General features: G+C 38.6%; 1 protein-coding gene across 2 annotated transcripts in view; it reads right to left on the minus strand.

Annotated features, from left to right (window-relative positions):
• Positions 1 to 1,439: 1,439 nt before the first annotated feature.
• LOC121384981 (collagen alpha-1(I) chain-like) overlaps positions 1,440 to 25,623 on the minus strand; it is a 94,664-nt gene continuing 70,480 nt past the window's right edge. The window contains exons 40-52 of one of the 2 annotated variants that reach the window (XM_041515490.1): positions 25,020 to 25,073; positions 23,846 to 23,899; positions 22,401 to 22,454; positions 19,816 to 19,887; positions 16,446 to 16,481; positions 15,342 to 15,377; positions 10,444 to 10,521; positions 9,685 to 9,708; positions 8,230 to 8,362; positions 6,819 to 6,931; positions 5,616 to 5,714; positions 4,737 to 4,958; positions 1,440 to 2,034 (exon numbers count right to left, since the gene is read on the minus strand). In XM_041515490.1, coding sequence (XP_041371424.1) covers positions 1,882 to 2,034; positions 4,737 to 4,958; positions 5,616 to 5,714; positions 6,819 to 6,931; positions 8,230 to 8,362; positions 9,685 to 9,708; positions 10,444 to 10,521; positions 15,342 to 15,377; positions 16,446 to 16,481; positions 19,816 to 19,887; positions 22,401 to 22,454; positions 23,846 to 23,899; positions 25,020 to 25,073 — 1,128 coding nt within the window. In that variant the 3' untranslated portion in view covers positions 1,440 to 1,881. The remainder of the gene's footprint in view (positions 2,035 to 4,736; positions 4,959 to 5,615; positions 5,715 to 6,818; positions 6,932 to 8,229; positions 8,363 to 9,684; positions 9,709 to 10,443; positions 10,522 to 15,341; positions 15,378 to 16,445; positions 16,482 to 19,815; positions 19,888 to 22,400; positions 22,455 to 23,845; positions 23,900 to 25,019; positions 25,074 to 25,623) is intronic. The other variant, XM_041515491.1, reaches the window with a different exon arrangement.

The raw sequence follows: 25,623 nt of genomic DNA on the forward strand, positions 1-25,623 counted from the left end.
ACAACAAATACTCAAATAGGTCTCCGTATATTTAGTGGTATTAGTCTACATTTCATCTACTAGCAACAACTACACTGGACAACAAATACTCAAATAGGTCTCCGTGTATGTAGTGGTATTAGTCTACATTTCATCTACTAGCAACAACTACACTGGACAACAAATACTCAAATAGGTCTCCGTATATTTAGTGGTATTAGTCTACATTTCATCTACTAGCAACAACTACACTGGACAACAAATACTCAAATAGGTCTCCGTGTATGTAGTGGTATTAGTCTACATTTCATCTACTAGCTGGACAACAAAACTCACTGGTCTACATTTCATCTACTAGCAACAAAACTGGACAACAAAAGAAATGTGATATTTTAATTAATATACCCCCCCCCCCCCAATAAAATTAATTTTGTTAACACTCTCAAAATGGGTCTAAACTGGAAGGAAGGAAATGTTTTATTTAACGACGCACTCAACACATTTTATTTACGGTTGTATGGCGTCGGACATACATGTATGGTTAAGGACCACACAGATATTGAGAGAGGAAACCCGCTGTCGCTACTTCATGGGCTATTCTTTTTCAATTAGCAGCAAGGGATCTTTTATATGCACCATCTTACAGACAGGATAACACATACCACGGCCTTTGATATACCAGTCATAGTGCACTGGCAGGAACGAGAAATAGCCCAATAGGCCCACCAACAGGGATCGATCCCAGACCCAGAATCAAATGCGTTACCACTGAGCTACATCCCGCCCCCAGGATCTAAACTGGTGACAAGACGTTGATCATTTTAAAATACACAAAATTTAATGACATTAAATCTGAATAATTTTAAATAAATTTAGGAAAACTAAATTAATATTTGCATTTCTTGTGTTGTTCAATTAGTCGAGTGCTAACGTCGTACACAGAGGATCTATGGTTCAAACCCCTCCTTACTCAAACAATTTTTTTTTTCAATATATTTTCTGGGGGAGCACGACTTGACACCCATATAAACTTCACTCACCACACACTAAACCCACTAACTGAGATCACAGTAAAGTAAATACAGTAGAATCTTATTGGTCGAACTTGGAAGGGTCGAATACACCGCAACACTCCAGTGGCGGATCCAGAAAATCCATTTGGGGGGGGGGCACCAATGACATGAGGCGGAATGCCAATGGAACTTTGGGGGAGGTTTAAAGGGGATCGTAAAAAAATGAAAATATATAATAAAATTATAACTGTCGCAAAATTTAGGGCCCCACCCCCCCTAGATCCGCCTCTGTACTCGAACCAAAAACGAAGTCCCGAGTCACACTTACACATTGTTTTACCGAATGGTTAGGTCAAACTACCCGATGGGTTCAACACTTTCTCGAGTACCGACGGGGTTCGAGCCAACGGGTTTAAACTATAGTTAAGAAATAACCCAACAACAATGTTTAATTTTGTTATTTTATTATCAGTTTGTGTTGTAAACCAACCTGAATAGACCAGATATGATGATTTGTGAATAATGTAGAAAATAACGTCTTTTTATCAAGAGGCACTTTTACACTAATACATTTTCCTATATTAAAACATTTCTCATACACTCATGGCAGTGAAGTAGCAACCTACACAATTAACATCACATGTGCTTCTTAAACATCCCAGAAGAGCTCTTGTTGTTTAGAGTTATCAGCCCTTGGTCGTAATTAGGGAAAGGTGTCCACGTCTTCTTAAAATACTTTGTTGGTCAATTAAAAACTGTTACATTACTAGAACAAGGACTGAAACTCTAACTTAATATTAATGTTTCTTACTGCAGATTATGTTAACTGTTTCCAAACTGTAAAATGTTTCTGAGATAATAATAAAAACAAAATGAGTTTAATAACAGCTCAACTAAAACATGCTGGGCCGATATCTAAGCCAAACGCTTGATTGGGTCCTCCAATATCATATACTCCTATATCCATAATCGGCAATCTGGTGGCTTTTATTTTCTTGCCTTTCACTTCTAATACGGTTTTTCCACCTTTGTTGTTTTTACGCTGAAAAAGACACAAAAAAGAGAAGATTATTACATATATATATATTGTATATGCAAGGTTCAAAACATGAGATGACGAGGTTATATCCATTGGTGTAGCCAGGGATTTATATTGAGGTTGCATCCACACGTGCAGGAATTTTAGCATGCACAGGTCATGCACCCCCAGAAAATATATTGAAAGAAAAGAAAATATGCTTGAGAAGGGAGGGGTTTTGACCACTCAACCCTTGCCCTTCACATGCACCTGGGTTTGAGTGACACCATCCACATTGTCTTATGGTGGGGGGGGGGGGGGGGGGGGGGGGAGAGAGGTTAATTACACCACTGGTTATATCTCATCCTAACAAGAATATGTTTCTAAAAATAACAAACACCATAAAACAATGCACTGTACAAACTCAAGTTAATAAAACCAGTCATCTGTTTTGATTACAAATTTGACTGGGAAGTAATTTGTACTGAAAATAAATTAAATGTAAATATATGACTATGGTTTAAAACATTTTTTTTTAAATCATGATCATGAAAACTTGAGGGGCAAACTATTGGGTGGTGGGTTGTTGGATCGATCACCCTCAGTGCATTGACGTCTTTCCCCATCCCAACCAAAAAACGTTTTGGTCTGTTTAACGACACAACTAGTAGCAAGGGATCTTTTATATACACAGTCCCACAGACAGGATAGCACTCAGCCCAACTAGGAAACCACGAACTGGTTCATCAAAGGCTGTGGTGTGTACTGTCCTGTTTGTGGGAAATTACAGATTAAAGATCCCTGGCTGCTTATCAACAGCAGGTTTCCTCTTTCTGTTTATGAGCCAAATGTCAAAATAACTCTATCAGGCCCATAGGAACCGGGGAGCTGGGGTGTGTGTGTCTGTACCCCCATCCCCCACTTGAGGATGAAAATGTATGTTTTTTGTCATACTGTGTAAATAAAAATATGGTTTGTGCCCCCACCCCTCCCCACTGGAGACTGTGCCTCCACCCCTCCCCAATGGAGACTGTGCCTCCCCCACTCCCCCGTGGAGACTGTGCCTTTCACCCTCCCCCCTGGAGAATGTGTCTCCACCCTCCAGTCTCACTGCTCCCCCCTGGCGACTGTGCCTCCACCCCTCCACCCTGGAGACTGTGCCTCCACCCCTACTCCTGATAACATTCCTATGGGCCTGCATATGTTGGCCACCAGTCAGTTTAAAAGGTGCTCAGGTGTCATTAGGCATAAACAAAAATTTGGTCTCTGGCCAGACCAAAGTTCCAGAATTTTTTTCAGAATTTTTTTTTAAAGCATAAATTGCACAGAAAAGGTGGGTATATTTGATACCGAAATAAGGGACTTATTTAAATTGAAATCAGAATACATGTCCTAGTTCATGCTCCATGGCATTTTGGCTCCAAATGCAGTTTTACGTCACAGAAAGAAAAGCCTGGCTAAAATGGACTTCATACCGAGGGAAATAAAAAAAACATGTTGATGCACGCGCTGACCAGAGATGAGAAATTTATTTAGTTTGTCCTTAAATGACTACGTTTCACACGGCACTGACCTGACAGCTGTTGGTTCTGACGAGGTATCTGAGACTTAAATGACTACGTTTCCCGTGGAACCTGACAGCTGTCGGTTCTGACGAGGTATCTGAGACTTAAATGACATTTCCCGTGGAACTGACCTGACAGCTGTCGGTTCTGACGAGGTATCTGAGCCTTAAATGACTACGTTTCCCGTGGAACTGACCTGACAGCTGTCGGTTCTGACGAGGTATCTGAGACTTAAATGACTATATTTCCCGTGGAACTGACCTGACAGCTGTCGGTTCTGACGAGGTATCTGAGACTTAAATGACATTTCCCGTGGAACTGACCTGACAGCTGTCGGTTCTGACGAGGTATCTGAGCCTTAAATGACTATGTTTCCCGTGGAACTGACCTGACAGCTGTCGGTTCTGACGAGGTATCTGAGACTTAAATGACTACATTTCCTGTGGAACCTGACAGCTGTCGGTTCTGACGAGGTATCTGAGACTTAAATGAAATTTCCCGTGGAACTGACCTGACAGCTGTCGGTTCTGACGAGGTATCTGAGCCTTAAATGACTACGTTTCCCATGGAACTGACCTGACAGATGTCGGTTCTGATGAGGTATCTGAGACTTAAATGACTACATTTCCCGTGGAACTGACCTGACAGCTGTTGGTTCTGACGAGGTATCTGAGACTTAAATGACTATGTTTCCCGTGGAACTGACCTGACAGCTGTCAGTTCTGACGAGGTATCTGAGCCTTAAATGACTATGTTTCACACGGCACTGACCCGACAGCTGTCGGTTCTGACGAGGTATCGGAGACTTAAATGACTACGTTTCACACGGCACTGACCCGACAGCTGTCGGTTCTGACGAGGTATCGGAGACTTAAATGACTACGTTTCACATGGCACTGACCTGACAGCTGTCGGTTCTGACAAGGTATCTGAGACTTAAATGACTACGTTTCACACGGCACTGACCTGACAGTGGTCAGTTCTGACAAGGTATCTGAGACTTAAATGACTACGTTTCACATGGCACTGACCTGACAGCTGTCGGTTCTGACAAGGTATCTGAGACTTAAATGACTACGTTTCACACGGCACTGACATGACAGCTGTCGGTTCTGATGAGGTATCTGAGACTTAAATGACTACATTTCACACGGCACTGACCTGACAGCTGTCGGTTCTGACAAGGTATCTGAGCGGCTTCCTGCCGCGGACCAGCATCACCTCCTCGTCGTACGTCCTCAGTCGGACCGCCTGCTCGTAGTTCTTGACCTTCCGGTCGAACACCACGATTGTGTTCATACACTCCACCGTGATCTTCTGGCGCGCCGTCCGGCTGATGTGGCCGAGGAAGTTGATCTGAGACGCGTGCACGCCATAGTCGATCTGAAACAAAGCAACACACACATCTATAGTACAAACACTGGCAGACAGACAGACAGACAGATAGAACAGATAGACAGATAAACAGACAGACAGACAGACAAACAGGTGGATGGATAGATAGAAAGAACAGACAAACAAGTGGACAGACAGACAAACAAACAGCCCAGATAAACAGGTGGACAAACAAACAGTCCAGACAAACAGGTGTACAGACAAACAGACATATAGATAAATAGACAGATAGATAGATATATAGAACAGACAGACAGACAGACAAGCAGGTGAACAGACAGACAGAACAGATAAACATATAGGTATATCCAAGCCTAGCAGCCCTCATAAATGAGTGTTTTGATTGCACTAATTAACAAATAACTAATTAATAATTAAATGCAATCGGACTGAGTAATCCATTTTTTATATATTTCTCACATTTAAGCGATAAAAAAATATGAAAAGTGCCTTTTAGTCCAGAAATGCCTGTTTTTATGCAGCAGAAGGAGGGCATATTATTATACACATTCCACCTTATTCCAGTTATTTTAGACTAGTTACCTCCTTGATATTGTCCATACAAATCTGTTAAAATCAGGTAACAAAGTAACAATGATGACCAGTGATTCCAGCTTGGAATTATGTGTTATAAAATGTAATCACTTTTCTTGCCTTTGTCAGATTCTTCTTTTCAAACACCCACACGTAGCCTTCATTATCCTCGATTTTCCGTTTGTTGGAAAACCACTGTTGGGCATCATACTGAAAATAAAACACATCATACAATTAATACAAATATATATATTTAAAGACTAAACAAAGCAAAATGACATTCGCCTGAATTTCAAAAATATGTTTAAAATGGTAACACAGACAATATCTTGGCCCCTTTGTATATCCTGATAGTATGTTGGCCCCTTTATATATCCTGACAGTATCTTGGCCCTTTGTATATCCTGACAGTATCTTGGCCCTTTTGTATATCCTGACAGTATCTTGGCCCTTTGTAGATCCTGATAGTATCTTGCACCCTTTGTATATCCTGACAGTATCTTGGCCCTTTGTATATCCTGACCGTATCTTGGCCGTTTGTATATCCTCACAATATAATGGCCCTTAATTTTGTATATCCTGACAGTATAATGGCCCTTTGTATATCCTGACAGTATAATGGCCCTTTGTATATCCTGACCATATCTTGGCCGTTTGTATATCCTCACAATATAATGGCCCTTAATTTTGTATATCCTGACAGTATAATGGCCCTTTGTATATTCTGACAGTATAATGGCCCTTTGTATATCCTGACAGTATAATGGCCCTTTGTATATCCTGACAGTATAATGGCCCTTTGTATATCCTCACAATATAATGGCCCTTAATTTTGTATATCCTGACAGTATAATGGCCCTTTGTATATCCTGACAGTATAATGGCCCTTTGTATATTCTAACAGTATTTTGGCCCTTTGTATATTCTGACAGTATCTTGGCCCTTTGTATATTCTGACAGTATCTTGGTCCCTTTGTATATCCAATAGCCAATGATTAATAAATCAATGTGCTCTAGTGGTGTCATTAAACAAAAAACCTAAACTTTTAGCTCAGTAGTGGAACACTTTATGTCTGAGGTACGATGGGTCATAGGATCGATTACCCTCGGTGGCCCAATGGGGTTTTCCCCTCCTCCTGCTAATAGTTGAACTTTTCCATAGAGAGGACAGCACAAACCATGGCCTCTGGTGTACAGGTCGTGGAGCACTGGCTGGGATCACATTGCACATCAGGTGAGTGCTCCAACTTCATGTCCCTGCTGCTCCACACCCCCCCCCCCCCCCCCCACCAATTACTGAGTCTTGTGTCTTACCTTTCCTTGGACTGGCAAAATGCAAGTTTCTGTCTTGTCCTTGCCCTTGTTGACGCAATAGGCTTGGAAAGCGTCAGCAATGGTTCCCATGTTGGGGTCAATCCAGTACAGACCTGAGGCAAGAAATAAACAGTTAACATCCTCACACTTAAGTTAATAACAGAGAATAAACTACTGGAAATGTGAAACAGAAGCAAAGAAAGATCTGAAAGAAAAATATCATGAAATCCTTTATTTTTGTGGGCTTCAATTTCCATGGTTTTGCTGCCCCCCCCCCCCACCACACACACACACACACACATTTTGTTGAGTTCTAAATTAAATTTGTGGATGAAAAGGTAGTATCATGCATTCATATTATATCTATACATGAATTATATTTCTGTTGTGTTCTTAAATTAGTTGACAGTACTACGGCCCATGAATTACATGAAAATCAAACCACTATGAACAAAAGTGATTTGACAGAATTTTTTGTTAATATTTTTATTAATTTTTAAAGTAAAATTTACATTTAAAAAAAAACACCTATCCTTAGAAATGAGATACATTTTATTGCATCTATTATATTTCACTCTAGTTCTAGTTTTTGTAGCAGACTACTCTGCTCTTCAAAAAAAGTAGGGGAACTCTAATAAGAATTTACAATTGCCAAAATTGTTAGGTATATTAGCTGTGGGGAATGTTTATATGATAATAGTGAATGAACTGGGCAAACATTACAACCAGCAGTTCAGTATTACAGTACGTTTTATGACCACCAAAGATCTTGAAGGACGATTGGGTCAGAAGTGAAATTTGAAAGTTGATGGGGTTTTTCATCAGTAAATCACAAATTCAAACAATAAAAATGACTAAAAACGAAACAATAACAACTGTATGATCAACAGAATAAAAAAGATTGATAGAAATTATGTTCCATAGTGATTAATGGACCTTCCTGGAAATTGTCAATTGACACCCTACGCATGTGTACGGGGCAACTGCGTGATGCATGTGCAAACTATGGAATGTGTTTCAGTGTGTTGATAAACAGACCTGAACGTTCTTTACTAGGATGTCTGTGGTCAAATCGTATGTTCGGTCTAATAGTTGATATTAACATTAATATTTCAGGTTCCCCTACTTTTTTGAAGAGTATATTTTGATGAAGAATGGATTTCTGTAAGGAGTCTGGTAATAAAATTCAGAAAGCAGAAATATATTTTTCATCTTATCAACATCAAGTACCCCATAATCTATTACATGTTAATTAATCTTCAGTAACGAACTGCCAGCTTGCACAAGAGTTTGCAAATAGGATCAAAAGGAAATCAAATAATGATATATCACAGGAGAAAACCATACAATTTGACGATGATGATTTCTGAATGCTTAAATATTAATCACATACTTGTACTTTTGGACTCACCATTCTTAAGTTTTTTGTTTACTTTGACGAGTTCCTTACAGGTACGTCCTGGGGCATCCTTCTCCCCGGTTGGATTTTTCAGTTTCTTGATCTGTTCAGTCACGGATTTCAGTTCGTTCAACACATTTCTTCCCTAAAGTTATATCGCACACATGATATATATAGAGGATAATAAAAAAGTTACCAGTTAATATCAAATTTATGTCCCGAGTGAAATAATTTTCACTTGTCAAGAGCTTTAGCAAGTGACAACTGAAAATTATTTCACGAGGGACATACATTTAGTAATAACTGGTACTGAGTTTGTTATTCTATTTACTACCACAGCCATTTTTTGTTCTTTAAGAACCTTCTGTTTTCATTATGACTACATGCATTTATACAGAACACTTTTACACACTATTCTGAGTATTGCTATGACTTTGTATTTTATTCACGATCACAGATAATTAAAACAAAAGAAAAAAGTTCTATTTATTGTCAAAATATTGTGATGAAATGTATTAAAATAGCATTTTACTACAAATTTAACAATAAAAACCGAGAGACATAAATACAAACACTTTAAAGTATGTGACATCATTGTGTATGTTTGCCAAATCGTGATGACGTCATACTTAGTACCAGCATAAGCATAAAATCGTCCAATAATATTGTACGTTATACCAATGCATAATAATTTATCAGTGAGAAATTATTATTTGTATTTTTTCCTGTTATGAGTGCCCGCTGGGGTAATAAATGGAATTAAGACATACATGAACATCATATTTTATCAATCAGTTTTCAAAACTGAATATTAATTATTTACACTATGAAGCAATGAACAATTTTCAAAACTGAATATTAATTATTTACACTATGAAGCAATGAACAATTTTCAAAACTGAATATTAATTATTTACACTATGAAGCAATGAACAATTTGCTGCAGGATTTAGCTCAGTGGGTTGAGTGCTTGCTTGAGGTGCATGCATCGCAGGATTGAACCACCGCGGTGGATACATTCAACGGATTGTTTTTTCTCTCGTTCCAACCAGTGCACCACAACTGATCAAAGACCCTGGTATGTGCCTTCCTGTCTGTGGGAAAGTTCATATAAAAGATCCCTTGCTACTAATAGAAAAATGTAGCGGGTTTCCTCTGATGACTATGTGTCAGAATTACCAAATGTAGCGGGTTTCCTCTGATGACTATGTGTCAGAATTACCAAATGTTTGACATCCAATAGCCGATGATTAATTAATGAATGCGCTCCAGTGATGTCGAAGCACTAAATATGATGTCAAAACGTAGTGAGGGGAAGAAATGGGGTTTTTTCTTTCCCAAGGGAAAGATCAATTTTCTTTCTCCGCTTCTTTTTGCCCATATGGATAATAAAATAACATCATAGGTGTATATACAAATGTGTATATGTGTTTGTAAATGAATTTATGTATACGGGACATTACTTACCTTGTCATCTGTGGCTGTTTCATCCTAAAAATTAAAACCAGTAAATAAATTATGGTGAAATGAACAAACTCTACTAAACCATAAATTTTTTGTAACACAAAACAGAAATTTGTTATGGCATGAGACCTTGTCTCATTAAGTATATTGAGCAAAACACATAAACAGGTGTTGCTCAAAAGAAGCCTTTTTATGTAAATTTTATTTTAAGATGGTTTCAATGGAAGTTTTATAGTATTTATTATATATATTAGATTCTAGTTGTGGCAATTCAGAAACAAAATTAAAATACTGCTGGTTTAATTGTGAAAATAGGATGTTTAACTATTAGTTGATCTAGGAGAATAGTACCTAACATACTTCAAAAGACAAAGATAAATGGCTTCGGCGGTGTCGTGGTTAAGCCATTGGACTACAGGCTGGTAGGTACAGGGTTCGCAGCCCGGTACCGGCTCCCACCCAGAGCGAGTTCTTAAGAGCTCAATGGGTAGGTGTACAGCCACTACACCCTCTTCTCTTTCGCTGACCACTAACCAACTAACAACTAACCCACTGTCCTGGACAGACAGCCCAGATAGCTGAAGTCATTTGTTTGTTGATATTTTATGTAACACTGGTTACTTTTCAATACCTGATTACAAATAAAATTAAATAAGTATATAACAGACTTATTGATAAATATTCCTATTCTAATATCAAATTAAAGGTTTCAGTCTGTCAAACTGTGCTAATTTTGATCCCTGCTAAGTTAAAATCACTTACCATCCAGGTATCATCCGAGGCATCATTCTGGAACCAGCTTCTCATGGCTTGTCCAACCACACTTGCTCCTGGTGGGCCCTAAAACATGACAAACATAATTTAATCCTGGCAGTCCTTAAAACATGACACACATTATTGTCCTGGCGGTCCCTAAAACATGACACACATTATTTAGTCCTGGTGGGCCTTAAAACATGACACATCATTTAGTCTTGGTGGTCCCTAAAACATGACACACATTATTTAGTCCTGGTGGGCCTTAAAACATGACACATCATTTAGTCTTGGTGGTCCCTAAAACATGACACACATTATTTAGTCCTGGTGAGCCCTAAACCATGACACACATCAGTTAGTCCTGGTGGGCCCCAAGACATGACACACATTAGTTAGTCCTGGTGGGCCGCCGAGACATGACACACATTAGCTAGTCCTGGCAGTCCCTAAGACATGGCACACATTATTTAGTTGTGGTGTTTCCTATAACATGACATATTATTGAAACTATTTATACACCGTCTATACTCAGATACGGTTTTAGGACACTCTGGGGAGATGAACAGCTGTCAAATCCCTTGTCGGGAATCAATGGAGGTTAGAAACTGAAACATTAACTTTTATAAACTGAAAAACATTTGGAAAAGTTTAAAGGCACTAACCCTTCTTATTATACTTAGACACAATTTTGATTATTACAGCAGTTTTTATTGACAAAGTACACATTACTAATAACTTCATGTTTAAATTGTTACTTTTAGTAAATAAAATCTGTTTCAATATAGTAATCTCTATAATTATACCAGCTCCAACGACATTTTATCTTAAAGAGAGAAAGAATGTACCAGTGGCAGTATTTATAAAAGGTGAGTCGGTGCCTTTAACAATTATATCCAATAAAATCTGAAGAACTCATTGAGAAGAACAAAAGCTTTTACACGGCTAAAAAGTATAAATAAATGCGATGTGAGAAACACACACCAAACCCAGTGGTGAATCTAAAGAGGGAGGGGTCTAAATTCTGGGACTAACATTTTTTTTTTTTTTTTTTTTTTTTTTTTTACGTTGGAGAATCTGAGGAATCCCTTCAGGAACGTTTCTAGCCACATGTCATTGGGGAACCCCAAATGGGTTTTTTCATCTGCCACTGAAACCCTATTAGCGCTGACAATGTACATGTATGTATAGTGGTACACAGGGCTTCTAAAATTGTTCTACAAATCCACTAGCTTAAAAACCCTTAGTTGGGTGGGGGGGGGGGGGGGGGGGGGTGGGGGGTGGGGCAGGATATTCATATTTACAAAATAAGACTTTAAAAATGCAGCATTTGACAACTCTTTTTCACTAGACGTCGGGCATGGTGAGAGTAGTTATTTACTAGCCCAACATTGAATATCAATAGCCATGGGAGTGGGGCTACAATAACCTAGAAGCCCTGTCTGGCATGGTGATATTAGTTATTTACTAGCCCAACACTGAATATCACTAGCCATGGGAGTGGGGCTAACACAACCTAGAAGCCCTGTCTGGCATGGTGATATTAGTTATTTACTAGCCCAACACTGAATATCACTAGCCATGGGAGTGGGGCTAACATAACCTAGAAGCCCTGTCTGGCATGGTGATATTAGTTATTTACTAGCCCAACACTGAATATCACTAGCCATGGGAGTGGGGCTAACATAACCTAGAAGCCCTGTCTGGCATGGTGATATTAGTTATTTACTAGCCCAACACTGAATATCACTAGCCATGGGAGTGGGGCTAACATAACCTAGAAGCCCTGTCTGGCATGGTGATATTAGTTATTTACTAGCCCAACACTGAATATCACTAGCCATGGGAGTGGGGCTAACATAACCTAGAAGCCCTGTCTGGCATGGTGATATTAGTTATTTACTAGCCCAACACTGAATATCACTAGCCATGGGAGTGGGGCTAACATAACTTAGAAGCCCTGTCTGGCATGGTGATATTAGTTATTTACTAGCCCAACATTGAATATCACTAGCCATGAGAGTGGGGCTAACACAACCTAGAAGCCCTGTCTGGCATGGTGATATTAGTTATTTACTAGCCCAACATTGAATATCACTAGCCATGGGAGTGGGGCTAACACAACCTAGAAGCCCTGTCTGGCATGGTGATATTAGTTATTTACTAGCCCAACACTGAATATCACTAGCCATGGGAGTGGGGCTAACTCAACCTAGAAGCCCTGTCTGGCATGGTGATATTAGTTATTTACTAGCCCAACACTGAATATCACTAGCCATGGGAGTGGGGCTAACACAACCTAGAAGCCCTGTCTGGCATGGTGATATTAGTTATTTACTAGCCCAACACTGAATATCACTAGCCATGGGAGTGGGGCTAACACAACCTAGAAGCCCTGTCTGGCATGGTGATATTAGTTATTTACTAGCCCAACACTGAATATCACTAGCCATGGGAGTGGGGCTAACATAACCTAGAAGCCCTGTCTGGCATGACAATAGTAGTTATTTACTAGCCCAACACTGAATATCACTAGCCATGGGAGTGGGGCTAACATAATCTAGAAGCCCTGTCTGGCATGGTGATATTAGTTATTTACTAGCCCAACACTGAATATCACTAGCCATGGGAGTGGGGCTAACACAACCTAGAAGCCCTGGCTGGCATGGTGATATTAGTTATTTACTAGCCCAACACTGAATATCACTAGCCATGGGAGTGGGGCTAACACAACCTAGAAGCCCTGGCTGGCATGGTGATATTAGTTATTTACTAGCCCAACATTGAATATCACTAGCCATGAGAGTGGGCTAACATAACCTAGAAGCCCTGTCTGGCATGGTGATATTAGTTATTTACTAGCCCAACATTGAATATCACTAGCCATGGGAGTGGGGATAACATAACCTAGAAGCCCTGTCTGGCATGGTGATATTAGTTATTTACTAGCCCAACATTGAATATCACTAGCCATGAGAGTGGGCTAACATAACCTAGAAGCCCTGTCTGGCATGGTGATATTAGTTATTTACTAGCCCAACATTGAATATCACTAGCCATGGGAGTGGGGATAACATAACCTAGAAGCCCTGTCTGGCATGGTGATATTAGTTATTTACTAGCCCAACATTGAATATCACTAGCCATGGGAGTGGGGCTAACATAACCTAGAAGCCCTGTCTGGCATGGTGATATTAGTTATTTACTAGCCCAACACTGAATATCACTAGCTATGGGAGTGGGGCTAACATAACCTAGAAGCCCTGTCTGGCATGGTGATATTAGTTATTTACTAGCCCAACATTGAATATCACTAGCCATAGGAGTGGGGCTAACACAACCTAGAAGGAAGGAAATGGTTTATTTAACGACGCACTCAACACATTTTATTTATGGTTATATGGCGTTGGATATATGGTTAAAGACCACACAGATATTGAGGGAAGAAACCTGCTATCGCTACTTCATAGGCTACTCTTTTTTATCAGCAGCAAGGGATCCTGGCACCATCCCAGGATAAACAGGATAACACATACCACAGCCTTTGATGTAGCAGTCGTGGTGCATTGGGTGGAGCGAGAAAATATCCCAATGGGCCCAGTGACTGGGATTGACCCCAAACCGACCGTTGCATCAAACGAGCGCTTTACCACTGGGCTACGCCCCGTCCAAATAGACTTAAATGCAGCATTTGACAACTCTCTTTTTCACCAGTCCTCAGGCATGGTGAGATTAGTTATTTACCAGCCCAACACTGAATAACTCTCTTTTTCACCAGTCCTCAGGCATGGTGAGATTAGTTATTTACCAGCCCAACACTGAATAACTCTCTTTTTCACCAGTCCTCAGGCATGGTGAGATTAGTTATTTACCAGCCCAACATTGAATATCACTAGCCATGGGAGTGGGGATAACATAACCTAGAAGCCCTGTCTGGCATGGTGAGATTAGTTATTTACCAGCCCAACATTGAATAACTCTCTTTTTCACCAGTCCTCAGGCATGGTGAGATTAGTTATTTACCAGCCCAACATTGAATATCGCTAGCCATGGGAGTGGAGCTACCGTAATCTAGAAGCCTTGTGGTACATGAAATCGTTACAAGTCAGGTTACATAACCTAGAAGGAAGGAAGGAAATGGTTTATTTAATGACGAACTCAACACATTTTATTTATGGTTATATGGCGTCAGATATATGGTTAAAGACCACACAGATATTGAGGGAAGAAACCTGCTATCGCTACTTCATAGGCTACTCTTTTTTTATCAGCAGCAAGGGATCTTTTATATGCACCATCCCAGGATAAACAGGATAACACATACCACAGCCTTTGATGTACCAGTCGTGGTGCACTGGGTGGAGCGAGAAAATATCCCAATGGGCCCAGTGACTGGGATCGACCCCAAACCGACCGTGCATCAAACGAGCGCTTTACCACTGGGCTACGTCCCGTCCAAATAGACTTAAATGCAGCATTTGACAACTCTCTTTTTCACCAGTCCTCAGGCATGGTGAAATTAGTTATTTACCAGCCCAACAATGAATAACTCTCTTTTTCACCAGTCCTCAGGCATGGTGAGATTAGTTATTTACCAGCCCAACACTGAATAACTCTCTTTTTCACCAGTCCTCAGGCATGGTGAGATTAGTTATTTACCAGCCCAACACTGAATAACTCTCTTTTTCACCAGTCCTCAGGCATGGTGAGATTAGTTATTTACCAGCCCAACATTGAATATCGCTAGCCATGGGAGTGGAGCTACTGTAATCTAGAAGCCTTGTGGTACATGAAATCGTTACAAGTCAGGTTACATGTTTACATCCTGATTATCTTGAGCCATGTGGATAATGAATAGCATTAACCTGAGTAACTAAAGACAAACACAAACTGTCTGTACTTACTGGAGGGCCTGGCAAACCATTTGATCCTGGATTACCCTGAAAATAAATATATATACATGTATATTTTAAATATCTTTACGGTTATGATCATCTAAAAGTATTATATATTATTCATTTGGAATGTTTTCAGCAAATATTTTTAAAATTTATTTTAAATAGCTTTACGGTTATGAACATCTAAAAGTTTGGTATATTAATTTATTATTCATTTAGAATCTTAGAATCTTCACAGCAAATATAAACAAATATAGAGGATCCAGAACTGTTTGCAGGTGGGGGTTTATATGTAACTAATTAAGTGAAAAATATTCATGCCTATTCATTCATTAAAAGAATTAGTGAAACAAAAATTGTTCTCCTGGACAGTGTGTGTGTGTGTGGGGGGGGGGGGGGGGGGGGGGGGGAGGGGGTGATCCAGGCCCCCTCACCACCCACCCCCCCCCCCCACCCCCCCTGGATCTGCACCTGGTATGAGTAACCTTATTCTTCAATCATTAGTTCACCAAGATTACACATGGTAATTTTATCATATACATATATTCTTAGAGAGGAAACCCGCTACATTTTTCCATTAGTAGCAGAGGATCCATTACATGCAGGATCCCAAAGACAGGATAGCATATACCACAGCCTTTGATACATCAGTTATTATGCACCAGTCGGGACTGGAAAAAGCCCAATCAAAGTGTCAGGATTCTTGTATTGCTAGAGCGTGAGCAAGGGTAATACATGAATTGTGATACGAGTTTCATAAAATCAGTACGATTCACACGCAAGTGTAATAATTTCTTTATTATCCACATTATTCATAATATGCTTTTAATGAATAACAAGCAAGGACCATGTCAAAACATTTTGAAATTAACAAGGAGATGCTGAAAGACGTCATTTCGGTAAGTGATTACACAGAGCTAAGACTGGGGAAGCTGCATTAAGTTATGACGTCGCTTCACAAAATTGCGTCATTCGTTGTGCACATGACATCATTATGACACATGTGTGTCATATATTTCCCTGTATATCTTGAACTATGTGGATAATAAACATGAATAGGGTCGAGAAAGTGAAGAGAGATTTCTCAGAATACAGGAATACATTACTTACCCTGTCACCATCTTCGCCTGATGGGCCACGCGGACCCTGAAAAAAACAGTGAAGTATATTACACACCATATTATGCTGGTTCACAGAACATTTTAGTATTAAACCAATGCAAACTATATCACATAATCCAGGGCTTCTAGAATTTTTTTTAAATCTACTGGCCATGGGATCAGTGATTTAAAAATTTACTAGCCATGATTAAATATCCACTAGCCTTTCTTTACTTTAGTTAATACAATTTTACTAAATAATAGTAATAATCAGATATGTCACCTAAAGAGGGAGATATAGAGCTTAAAAACACTAACATTGGGAGGAGGTGGGGTGGAGTTAGGATATTCATATTTACAAAATAAACTTAACTGCAACATTTGACCCAAAAAATCACTAACTGTCGGACATGGCAATAGTAGTTATTTACTAGCACAACATTGAATATCACTAACCATGGAAGTAGGGCTATCATAATCTAGAAGCCCTGTCTGGCATGGCAATAGTAGTTATTTACTAGTTGAATATCACTAACCTAGCACAACATTGAATATCACTAACCATGGAAGTAGGGCTATCATAATCTAGAAGCCCTGTCTGGCATGACAATAGTAGTTATTTACTAGCCCAACATTGAATATCACTAACCATGGAAGTAGGGCTATCATAATCTAGAAGCCCTGTCTGGCATGACAATAGTAGTTATTTACTAGCACAACATTGAATATCACTAACCATGGAAGTAGGGCTATCATAATCTAGAAGCCTTGATTACACACCATATTATGCTGGTTCACAGAACATTTTAGCATTAAACCAAAGCAAATTGTATCACATAATTGAATAGCCTTATATACATACATATCAGCTAATTGCATAAGAAAATAAAAAGAAACTGGAAATTTTGCCATAAAATGTAATATTTTACCAGGAGCAATTAAAATTACATTGACAACAAAGTTGAATGTTCTGTTTTGAATAGAATAGAATAAATGTTTAACGACACCCCAGCATGAAAAATACATCGACTATTGGGTGTCAAACTATGGTAAATGCAAACAAATAAAGTTCTGTTTTGAATAAAAACTAATGTGCACACTGTGTGACAACAAGATGAATAATTCCTATATGAATAATTTTTATCTTTTTAAAATATTTAAAATAATTTTAAATGATAAATACGGAAACAAAACACAAATACATGTAAATGTGTATGTATTTGTAAGGTGAGTCAACTGACATGACAGCATACGAAGGCTATTGCACAGCATGAGTTGTTTTTACTGTATGCATTCAAAGCACATTTAGTGGATGATGGGTCAATCATTATACCTTCTGGGATCCACTTCTAAGGTCAACAAAAAGTAATTTTTAATTGGAATGATGTCAGTATTCCAATGATGACACTAAATATTTGCATCTCCTTACAATAACAACCAACACACTCACATTTATAAACAATTACAGGATTTGTGGTGTTAACTTCTCTATCAAATGTTGGGTGCACCTCAAACTTTAACCCAGCTGGAAGTTATTTGCTTTAGTACTACCTATAGGGAATCTAAATTTGGTTTGTTAAGAGCATTATATATAGAGGATACTCCCCGAGTGTCTTGTAATATCATAATTTATCAGCACAAGTTGATAAAAGTATGAAATCCGAGGCTTGCCGATGAGTTTTATACTTTATCAATGAGTGCTGATAAATTATATCACAAGACACAAGGGGGGGGGGGGGGGGGGGGGGGGGGGGGGTTATTTTTTTTAATCATCCATTATCATTCTTTTCATTTGTGACAGTTGTAAACAATGTCAGAATGTGGGTTGAATGTCACTATATTTGGCAGCGGTAGACTCGTTAACTAGCAGAACGTCACTAATGATAGGTTTAGCGCTGAAACAAACACAGTGACAACCTATTGTCTTGTGATTAAAATTTGACCAATCAAGATTATAAGCAGTGATATCTCCTAGGAGAATACCGCAGGAGATATCGCAAATTATAGTGCTAGCAATATCTCCTACAAAAGCCTTTAATGGATGATACAGACGGATGTGTGAAATATTCACGGCTTAAATTGAACTGGAGAATTTGGTACCTAGGCTAATTTTGAAAGATTTTTGTCATACATGTAGCCAAAATGCTCACCATGGCTATTTTGAAAGATTTTTGTCATCATACATGTAGCCAAAATGCTCACCATGGCTATTTTGAAAGATTTTTGTCATACATGTAGCCAAAATGCTCACCATGGCTATTTTGAGCCTACAGCCATTTTGAAATCAGTATCTTTTGCAACAAATAAACAAAAAATTAAAAACAAAAATTATCTCTTCAGCTGGTGGCAATAACTGTTTATCCAGCAACAAAACAAGTGCTTAACTGGCCTCTACAGTAAGTGATATTACCACTATAGCAATAACTGTTTATCCAGCAACAAAACAAGTGTTTAACTGGCCCCTACAGTAAGTGATATTGCCACTATGGCAATAACTGTTTATCCAGCAACAAAACAAGTGTTTAACTGGCCCCTACAGTAAGTGATATTGCCACTATAGCAATAACTGTTTATCCAGCAACAAAACAAGTGTTTAACTGGCCCCTACAGTAAGTGATATTGCCACTATGGCAATAACATTTTATCCAACAACAAAACAAGTGCTTAACTGGCCCCTACAGTAAGTGATATTGACACTATGGCAATTGCCACCGGTGCCACCATTAAGACCAAGCCCTGTGTTTTCTGAATCACTGATGGTTTTTTATCACCTACAGGGTACATATCCAGACTCTGGTAATCGGCATCATTCCACACCATTCCAAAGTTTGGACTAAACAAATATTATTCCAAAGTTTGGTCTAAACATTTCCCAATCTGAATCACAGTGAATGTAAATAATTTGTTATTGTTATATAAAGATATATTTTGAAAACGATACATATCACTTGACAAACACTGCTTCCCTCACCTATAACATTTCATAACACAAAATATACACATTAATTTTAATAAATACAAGAATATGTACAGTATTCCTGTTTTAAATTATAATTAACTTAGCTTAATAAGATGTTTTTAAAATGAAACTGAAAATTCCCCCCTTTTTTTTAATAGTAAAATGGCATTAAAATTTCCAAAGTGCATGCCCTGGCTGTGAAGTGAAGTTTTAGACATGAAATCCTGCGTTGAAAAAGAGTGCTATGGTGAACGCTGTAAAAACTGCACTGTGGTGAATGCTGTGTTAACCGAGCTGTGGTGAACGCTGTGTTAACCAAGCTGTGGTGAACGCTGTTAACCGAGCTGTGGTGAATGCTGTGTTAACCGAGCTGTGGTGAATGCTGTGTTGTGGTACGTGAACGCTGTGTTCGTCTACTCACCGGCGGTCCTCGTGGACCATCTGGTCCGGGCTGTCCATCTGGACCCGGGGGGCCTCGCGGACCGTCTGAACCCTGAAACACACAGAATGAACCAATGTTTAATGTAAGCATTGGGACTCAGGGGTCCTTGGGAACCCTCAGAACCCTGAAACACACACACACACACACACACACAGAGAGAATGAATCAATGTTTAATGGGACCCTCTGAACCCTGTAACACACACAGAATGAATCAATGTTTAACGGAATCCTCTGAACCATGTAACACACACAATGAATCAATGTTTAATGGGACCCTCTGAACCCTGTAACACACACAATGAATCAATGTTTAATGGGACCCTCTGAACCCTGTAACACACAGAGAATGAATCAATGTTTAATAGGACCCTCTGAACCATGTAACACACAGAGAATGAATCAATGTTTAATAGGACCCTCTGAACCATGTAACACACAGAGAATGAATTATTGTTTAATGAAATCCTCTGAACCCTGTAACACACACAACGAATCAATGTTTAATGGGACCCTCTGAACCCTGCAACACACACAATGAATCAATGTTTAATGGGACCCTCTGAACCCTGTAACACACAGAGAATGAATCAATGTTTAATGAAACCCTCTGAACCCTGTAACACACACAACGAATCAATGTTTAATGGGACCCTCTGAACCCTGTAACACACACAATGAATCAATGTTTAATGAAACACTCTGAACTCTGTAACACACACAGAATGAATCAATATTTAGTGGGAACCCTCTGAACCCTGTAACACACACAATGAATCAATGTTTAATGGGACCCTCTGAACCCTTAACACACAGAGAATGAATCAATGTTTAATGGGACCCTCTGAACCCTGTAACACACAGAGAATGAATTAATGTTTAATGAAACCCTCTGAACCCTGTAACACACAGAGAATGAATCAATGTTTAATGGGACCCTCTGAACCCTGTAACACACAGAGAATGAATCAATGTTTAATGGGACCCTCTGAACCCTGTAACACACAGAGAATGAATTAATGTTTAATGAAACACTCTGAACCCTGTAACACACACAGTATGAATCAATATTTAATGGGACCCTCTGAACCCTGTAACACACACAATGAATCAATGTTTAATGAAACACTCTGAACCCTGTAACACACACAGAATGAATCAATGTTTAATGGGAACCTCTGAACCCTGTAACACACACAATGAATCAATGTTTAATGAAACACTCTGAACCCTGTAACACACAGAGAATGAATCAATGTTTAATGGGACCCTCTGAACCCTGTAACACACACAGAATGAATCAATGTTTAATGGGACCCTCTAAACCATGTAACACACAGAGAATGAATCAATGTTTAATGAAACACTCTGAACCATGTAACACACAGAATGAATCAATGTTTAATGGGACCCTCTGAACCCTGTAACACACAGAGAATGAATCAATGTTTAATGGGACCCTCTGAACCCTGTAACACACAGAGAATGAATCAATGTTTAATGAAACACTCTGAACCATGTAACACACAGAATGAATCAATGTTTAATGAAACCCTCTGAACCCTGTAACACACAGCGAATGAATCAATGTTTAATGGGACCCTCTGAACCCTGTAACACAAATAATGAATCAATTTTTTTATGAAGCCCTCTGAACCATGTAAAACACAGAGAATGAATCAATGTTTAATGGGACCCTCTGAACCCTGTAACACACAGAGAATGAATCAATGTTTAATGGGACCCTCTGAACCCTGTAACACACACAATGAATCAATGTTTAATGAAACCCTCTGAACCCTGTAACACACACAATGAATCAATGTTTAATGAAACCCTCTGAACCCTGTAACACACAGAGAATGAATCAATATTTAATGAGACCCTCTGAACCCTGTAACACACACAATGAATCAATGTTTAATGAAACACTCTGAACCCTGTAACACACACAGTATGAATCAATATTTAATGAAACACTCTGAACCCTGTAACACACACAATGAATCAATGTTTAATGAAACACTCTGAACCCTGTAACACACACAATGAATCAATGTTTAATGAAACACTCTGAACCCTGTAACACACACATAATGAATCAATATTTAATGGGACCCTCTGAACCTTGTAACACACACAATGAATTAATTTTTTTATGAAACCCTCTGAACCATGTAATACACAGAGAATGAATCAATGTTTAATGGGACCCTCTGAACCCTGTAACACACACACAATGAATCAATGTTTAATGGGACCCTCTGAACCCTGTAACACACACAATGAATCAATATTTAATGGGACCCTCTGAACCCTGTAACACACACAATGAATCAATGTTTAATGAAACCCTCTGAACCCTGTAACACACACAGAATGAATCAATATTTAGTGGGAACCCTCTGAACCCTGTAACACACACAATGAATCAATGTTTAATGAAACACTGTGAACCCTGTAACACACACATAATGAATCAATGTTTAGTGGGAACCCTCTGAACCCTGTAACACACAATGAATCAATGTTCAGTAAATATTGTATAACCAAACCCCATCTTACCATGTCTCCCTGGGGTCCTCGCGGTCCTGCTTTACCAACCTCTCCAGTCGGTCCCTGAAAGTTTCAAAATCAAAACAGTTAAGGCAATTTACAGTTACCATTTTTTAAAGAGACAGACCCTAATTTTTAAACACTACGACACATTTTTCACTATTAGGGCCATTTTTTTTTATCATTTAAATTAGAAGTTACTTCCATTTCTCTTCAGCATATCCATTTTCGTACATCCGAGCTGATTCTAGTCACCCTGGTTTTCCTAAATCTCCCAAATACATTTCTCATAATTCTTAAAATGCACAACTTCTCAGAAGTAAGAGTTATAGAGCCAAGCTCTAGTCTATTCTTAGACGTGGGTTTTTCCCCATTTAAACATCATGGACTTTATTTTCACTTAATTATAACTTTATCCAGACATGTTACAGCTTTGTAGATTAACCACCATTACTGTGCATTTTTATGTGCTGGAACTAGGGTCTGTGCGTTTTAAAAATTTTGCAACAAATTTTTTTATAAATTGTAAAGTTAAAAGTTAAAGTTTGTTTTGTTTAACGACACCACTAGAGCACATTTATTAATTAATCAATGGCTACTGGATGTCAAACATTTGGCAATTCTGACACGTAGTCATCAGAGGAAACCCGCTACATTTTCCCTAATGCAACAAGGGATCTTTCATATGCAGTTTCCCCACAGACAGAAAAGCACATACCATGACCTTTAACCAGTTGCGGTGCACTGGTTGGAACAAGAAAACCCCTAATTAGTTGAATGGATCCACCGAGATGATTCGATTCTGTGATGCAAGCACCTCAGGCGAGCACTTAACCAACTGAGCTAAATCCTGTCTTATAAATTGTAAGACAAAATTAAATGTAGCCCTTCATGGTGAGAAGGTGAGTGGTGCACCATTACTTTAATTACACTGTGGAGGTGATGTCGCTGTGTGCCACTATTAGTATGACATCACGAAAAGGCTCAGTCATTCCAGCATAGACATGTTAAGATTAATAATCAGGCTTCCTCAGTGTAAACGCCTATCAAAATGACGTCATTTCTAAAAATGACTTTGTTTTGACGTCTCTTTTTAGTTACGTTTGAAATATTTTGACATGGTTCCAGTTTGTTATTCGTAAAAATAATATTTTGGATAATGTGGATAATAAAGAAATTATTACACTCATTTGTGAATCGTACTGATTTTACAAAATTTGTGTCAAGATTCATGTATTATCCTAAAATAAACCTCGTCTAGTTTAATCAGTATTTGTCTCTGCAGAGCATTGACAAATAGTGAATAACATAGATTTGGTTGATATTTTCCATATTAAAAACCCGTTGTGACGAAACCTCTATTTCCGTCAGAGAAGCTAATCAGTTTTATATGACTGTTTTGGTGAAATCTGCAGAATGCGAAACATGATGAACATGTTTACATGACGTCTTACCTCTGGTCCAGGCAGACCGGGCAGGCCCATAAATCCTGGGTGTCCTTTGTCTCCCTGTCAATAAACAATAAAGCATTAGCATATCACTGGCAGACAGACAGACAGACAGACAGAAACACAGACACTGACAGACAGTCAGTCAGCAGCGCCCTCAATAGTTTAAGAAGTAGCAGGCTACAACAGTGATGATAGCAGGGGGCAAAGCAGGGGATCTGGGGGCCCTCCCCAAGAAACATTTGAAAAATCGAAGAAATTAAAGAAGAGAAAGCACTTCTTTTTTTTACTGTCAACGAAAAGTAGGCGGCGGCAAAAGCTGTTTCTGGTGGCGATTTGCCGCCGGAGACCGGGTACTTTTGAGGGCTCTGAGTCAGTCAGACAGAGACATAAATACATACATACATACATACATACATACAGACAGACAGACAGTCAGACAGACACTGACAGACATACAAACAGTCAGTCAGTCAGTCAGTCAGACAAACAGAGACAGAGACAGACAGACAGACAGACAGAGACTGACTGACAGGCAGGCAGACAGACAGACAGACAGACAGATAGACAGAGACAGACTGAAAGACAGAAAGACAGAAAGACAAACATTCATCTATTTCTCCAGCGAAACATACATACATGTATTCAATAGTTCTTATTATATTACTGAATATACACTTGTGTCTATTTTTACTAAGCATACTTATGTAGATCATGAAGGTTTTGCAAACAACAAAGTTTTAGTCTGTGTTTTAGTAATAAACTGCGTATTTCCTACATTACTGAATACACAGTTGCGTCTATATTTAGTAACACGCCATCTCCAGTATTTTGTATATTTTACATTTGTGTCTATTTTCAGTAACACACCATCTACAGCATTTTTTATTTTTTACATTTGTGTTTATTTTTAGTAAGACACCATCTCCAGTATTTTGTATATTTTACATCTGTCTATTTTTAGTAACACGCCATCTCCAGTATTTTGTATATTTTACATTTGTGTCTATTTTTAGTAACACACCATCTCCAGCATTGTGTATCTTTTACATTTGTGTCTATTTCAAGTAACACACCATCTCCAGTATTTTGTATATTTTACATTTGTGTCTATTTTTAGAAACACACCATCTCCAGCATTTTGTATCTTTTACATTTGTGTCTATTTTAAGTAACACACCTGGTTTCCTGCATCTCCTGGTGCTCCAGCATCCCCCTCGTGTCCTTGTACTCCCTAAAAGAGAATCAGAGAAAATGATGGTTATCATGAGGACTTGCATACACAGTAAACCGTAAACCAACAATACTGTCTTCTGCAAAGAATATAAAGCATTAAAAAAGATATTTCATATGTGCTGCCCATACATAATTAATTAACCATCATTAAAAAAGATATTTTGTATGTGCTGTCCATATATAATTAATTAACCATCACTAAAAAATATATTCCGTATGTGCTGCCTATACAAAATTAATTAACCATTACTAAAGAATATATTCCGTATGTGCTGCCCATACAGAATTATTAATTAACCATCATTAGAAAATATATTCCGTATGTGCTGCCCATACATACAGGTAATTAATTAACCATCATTAAAAAAGATATTCTGTATGTGCTGCCCATACATACAGGTAATTAATTAACCATCATTAAAAAAAGATATTCTGTATGTGCTGCCCATACATACAGGTAATTAATTAACCATCATTAAAAAAGATATTCTGTATGTGCTGCCCATACATACAGGTAATTAATTAACCATCATTAAAAAAGATATTTT

Source organism: Gigantopelta aegis, chromosome 11 (assembly GCF_016097555.1).
Source record: "Gigantopelta aegis isolate Gae_Host chromosome 11, Gae_host_genome, whole genome shotgun sequence".
In the NCBI taxonomy this organism is placed as follows: Eukaryota; Metazoa; Mollusca; class Gastropoda; order Neomphalida; family Peltospiridae; genus Gigantopelta; species Gigantopelta aegis.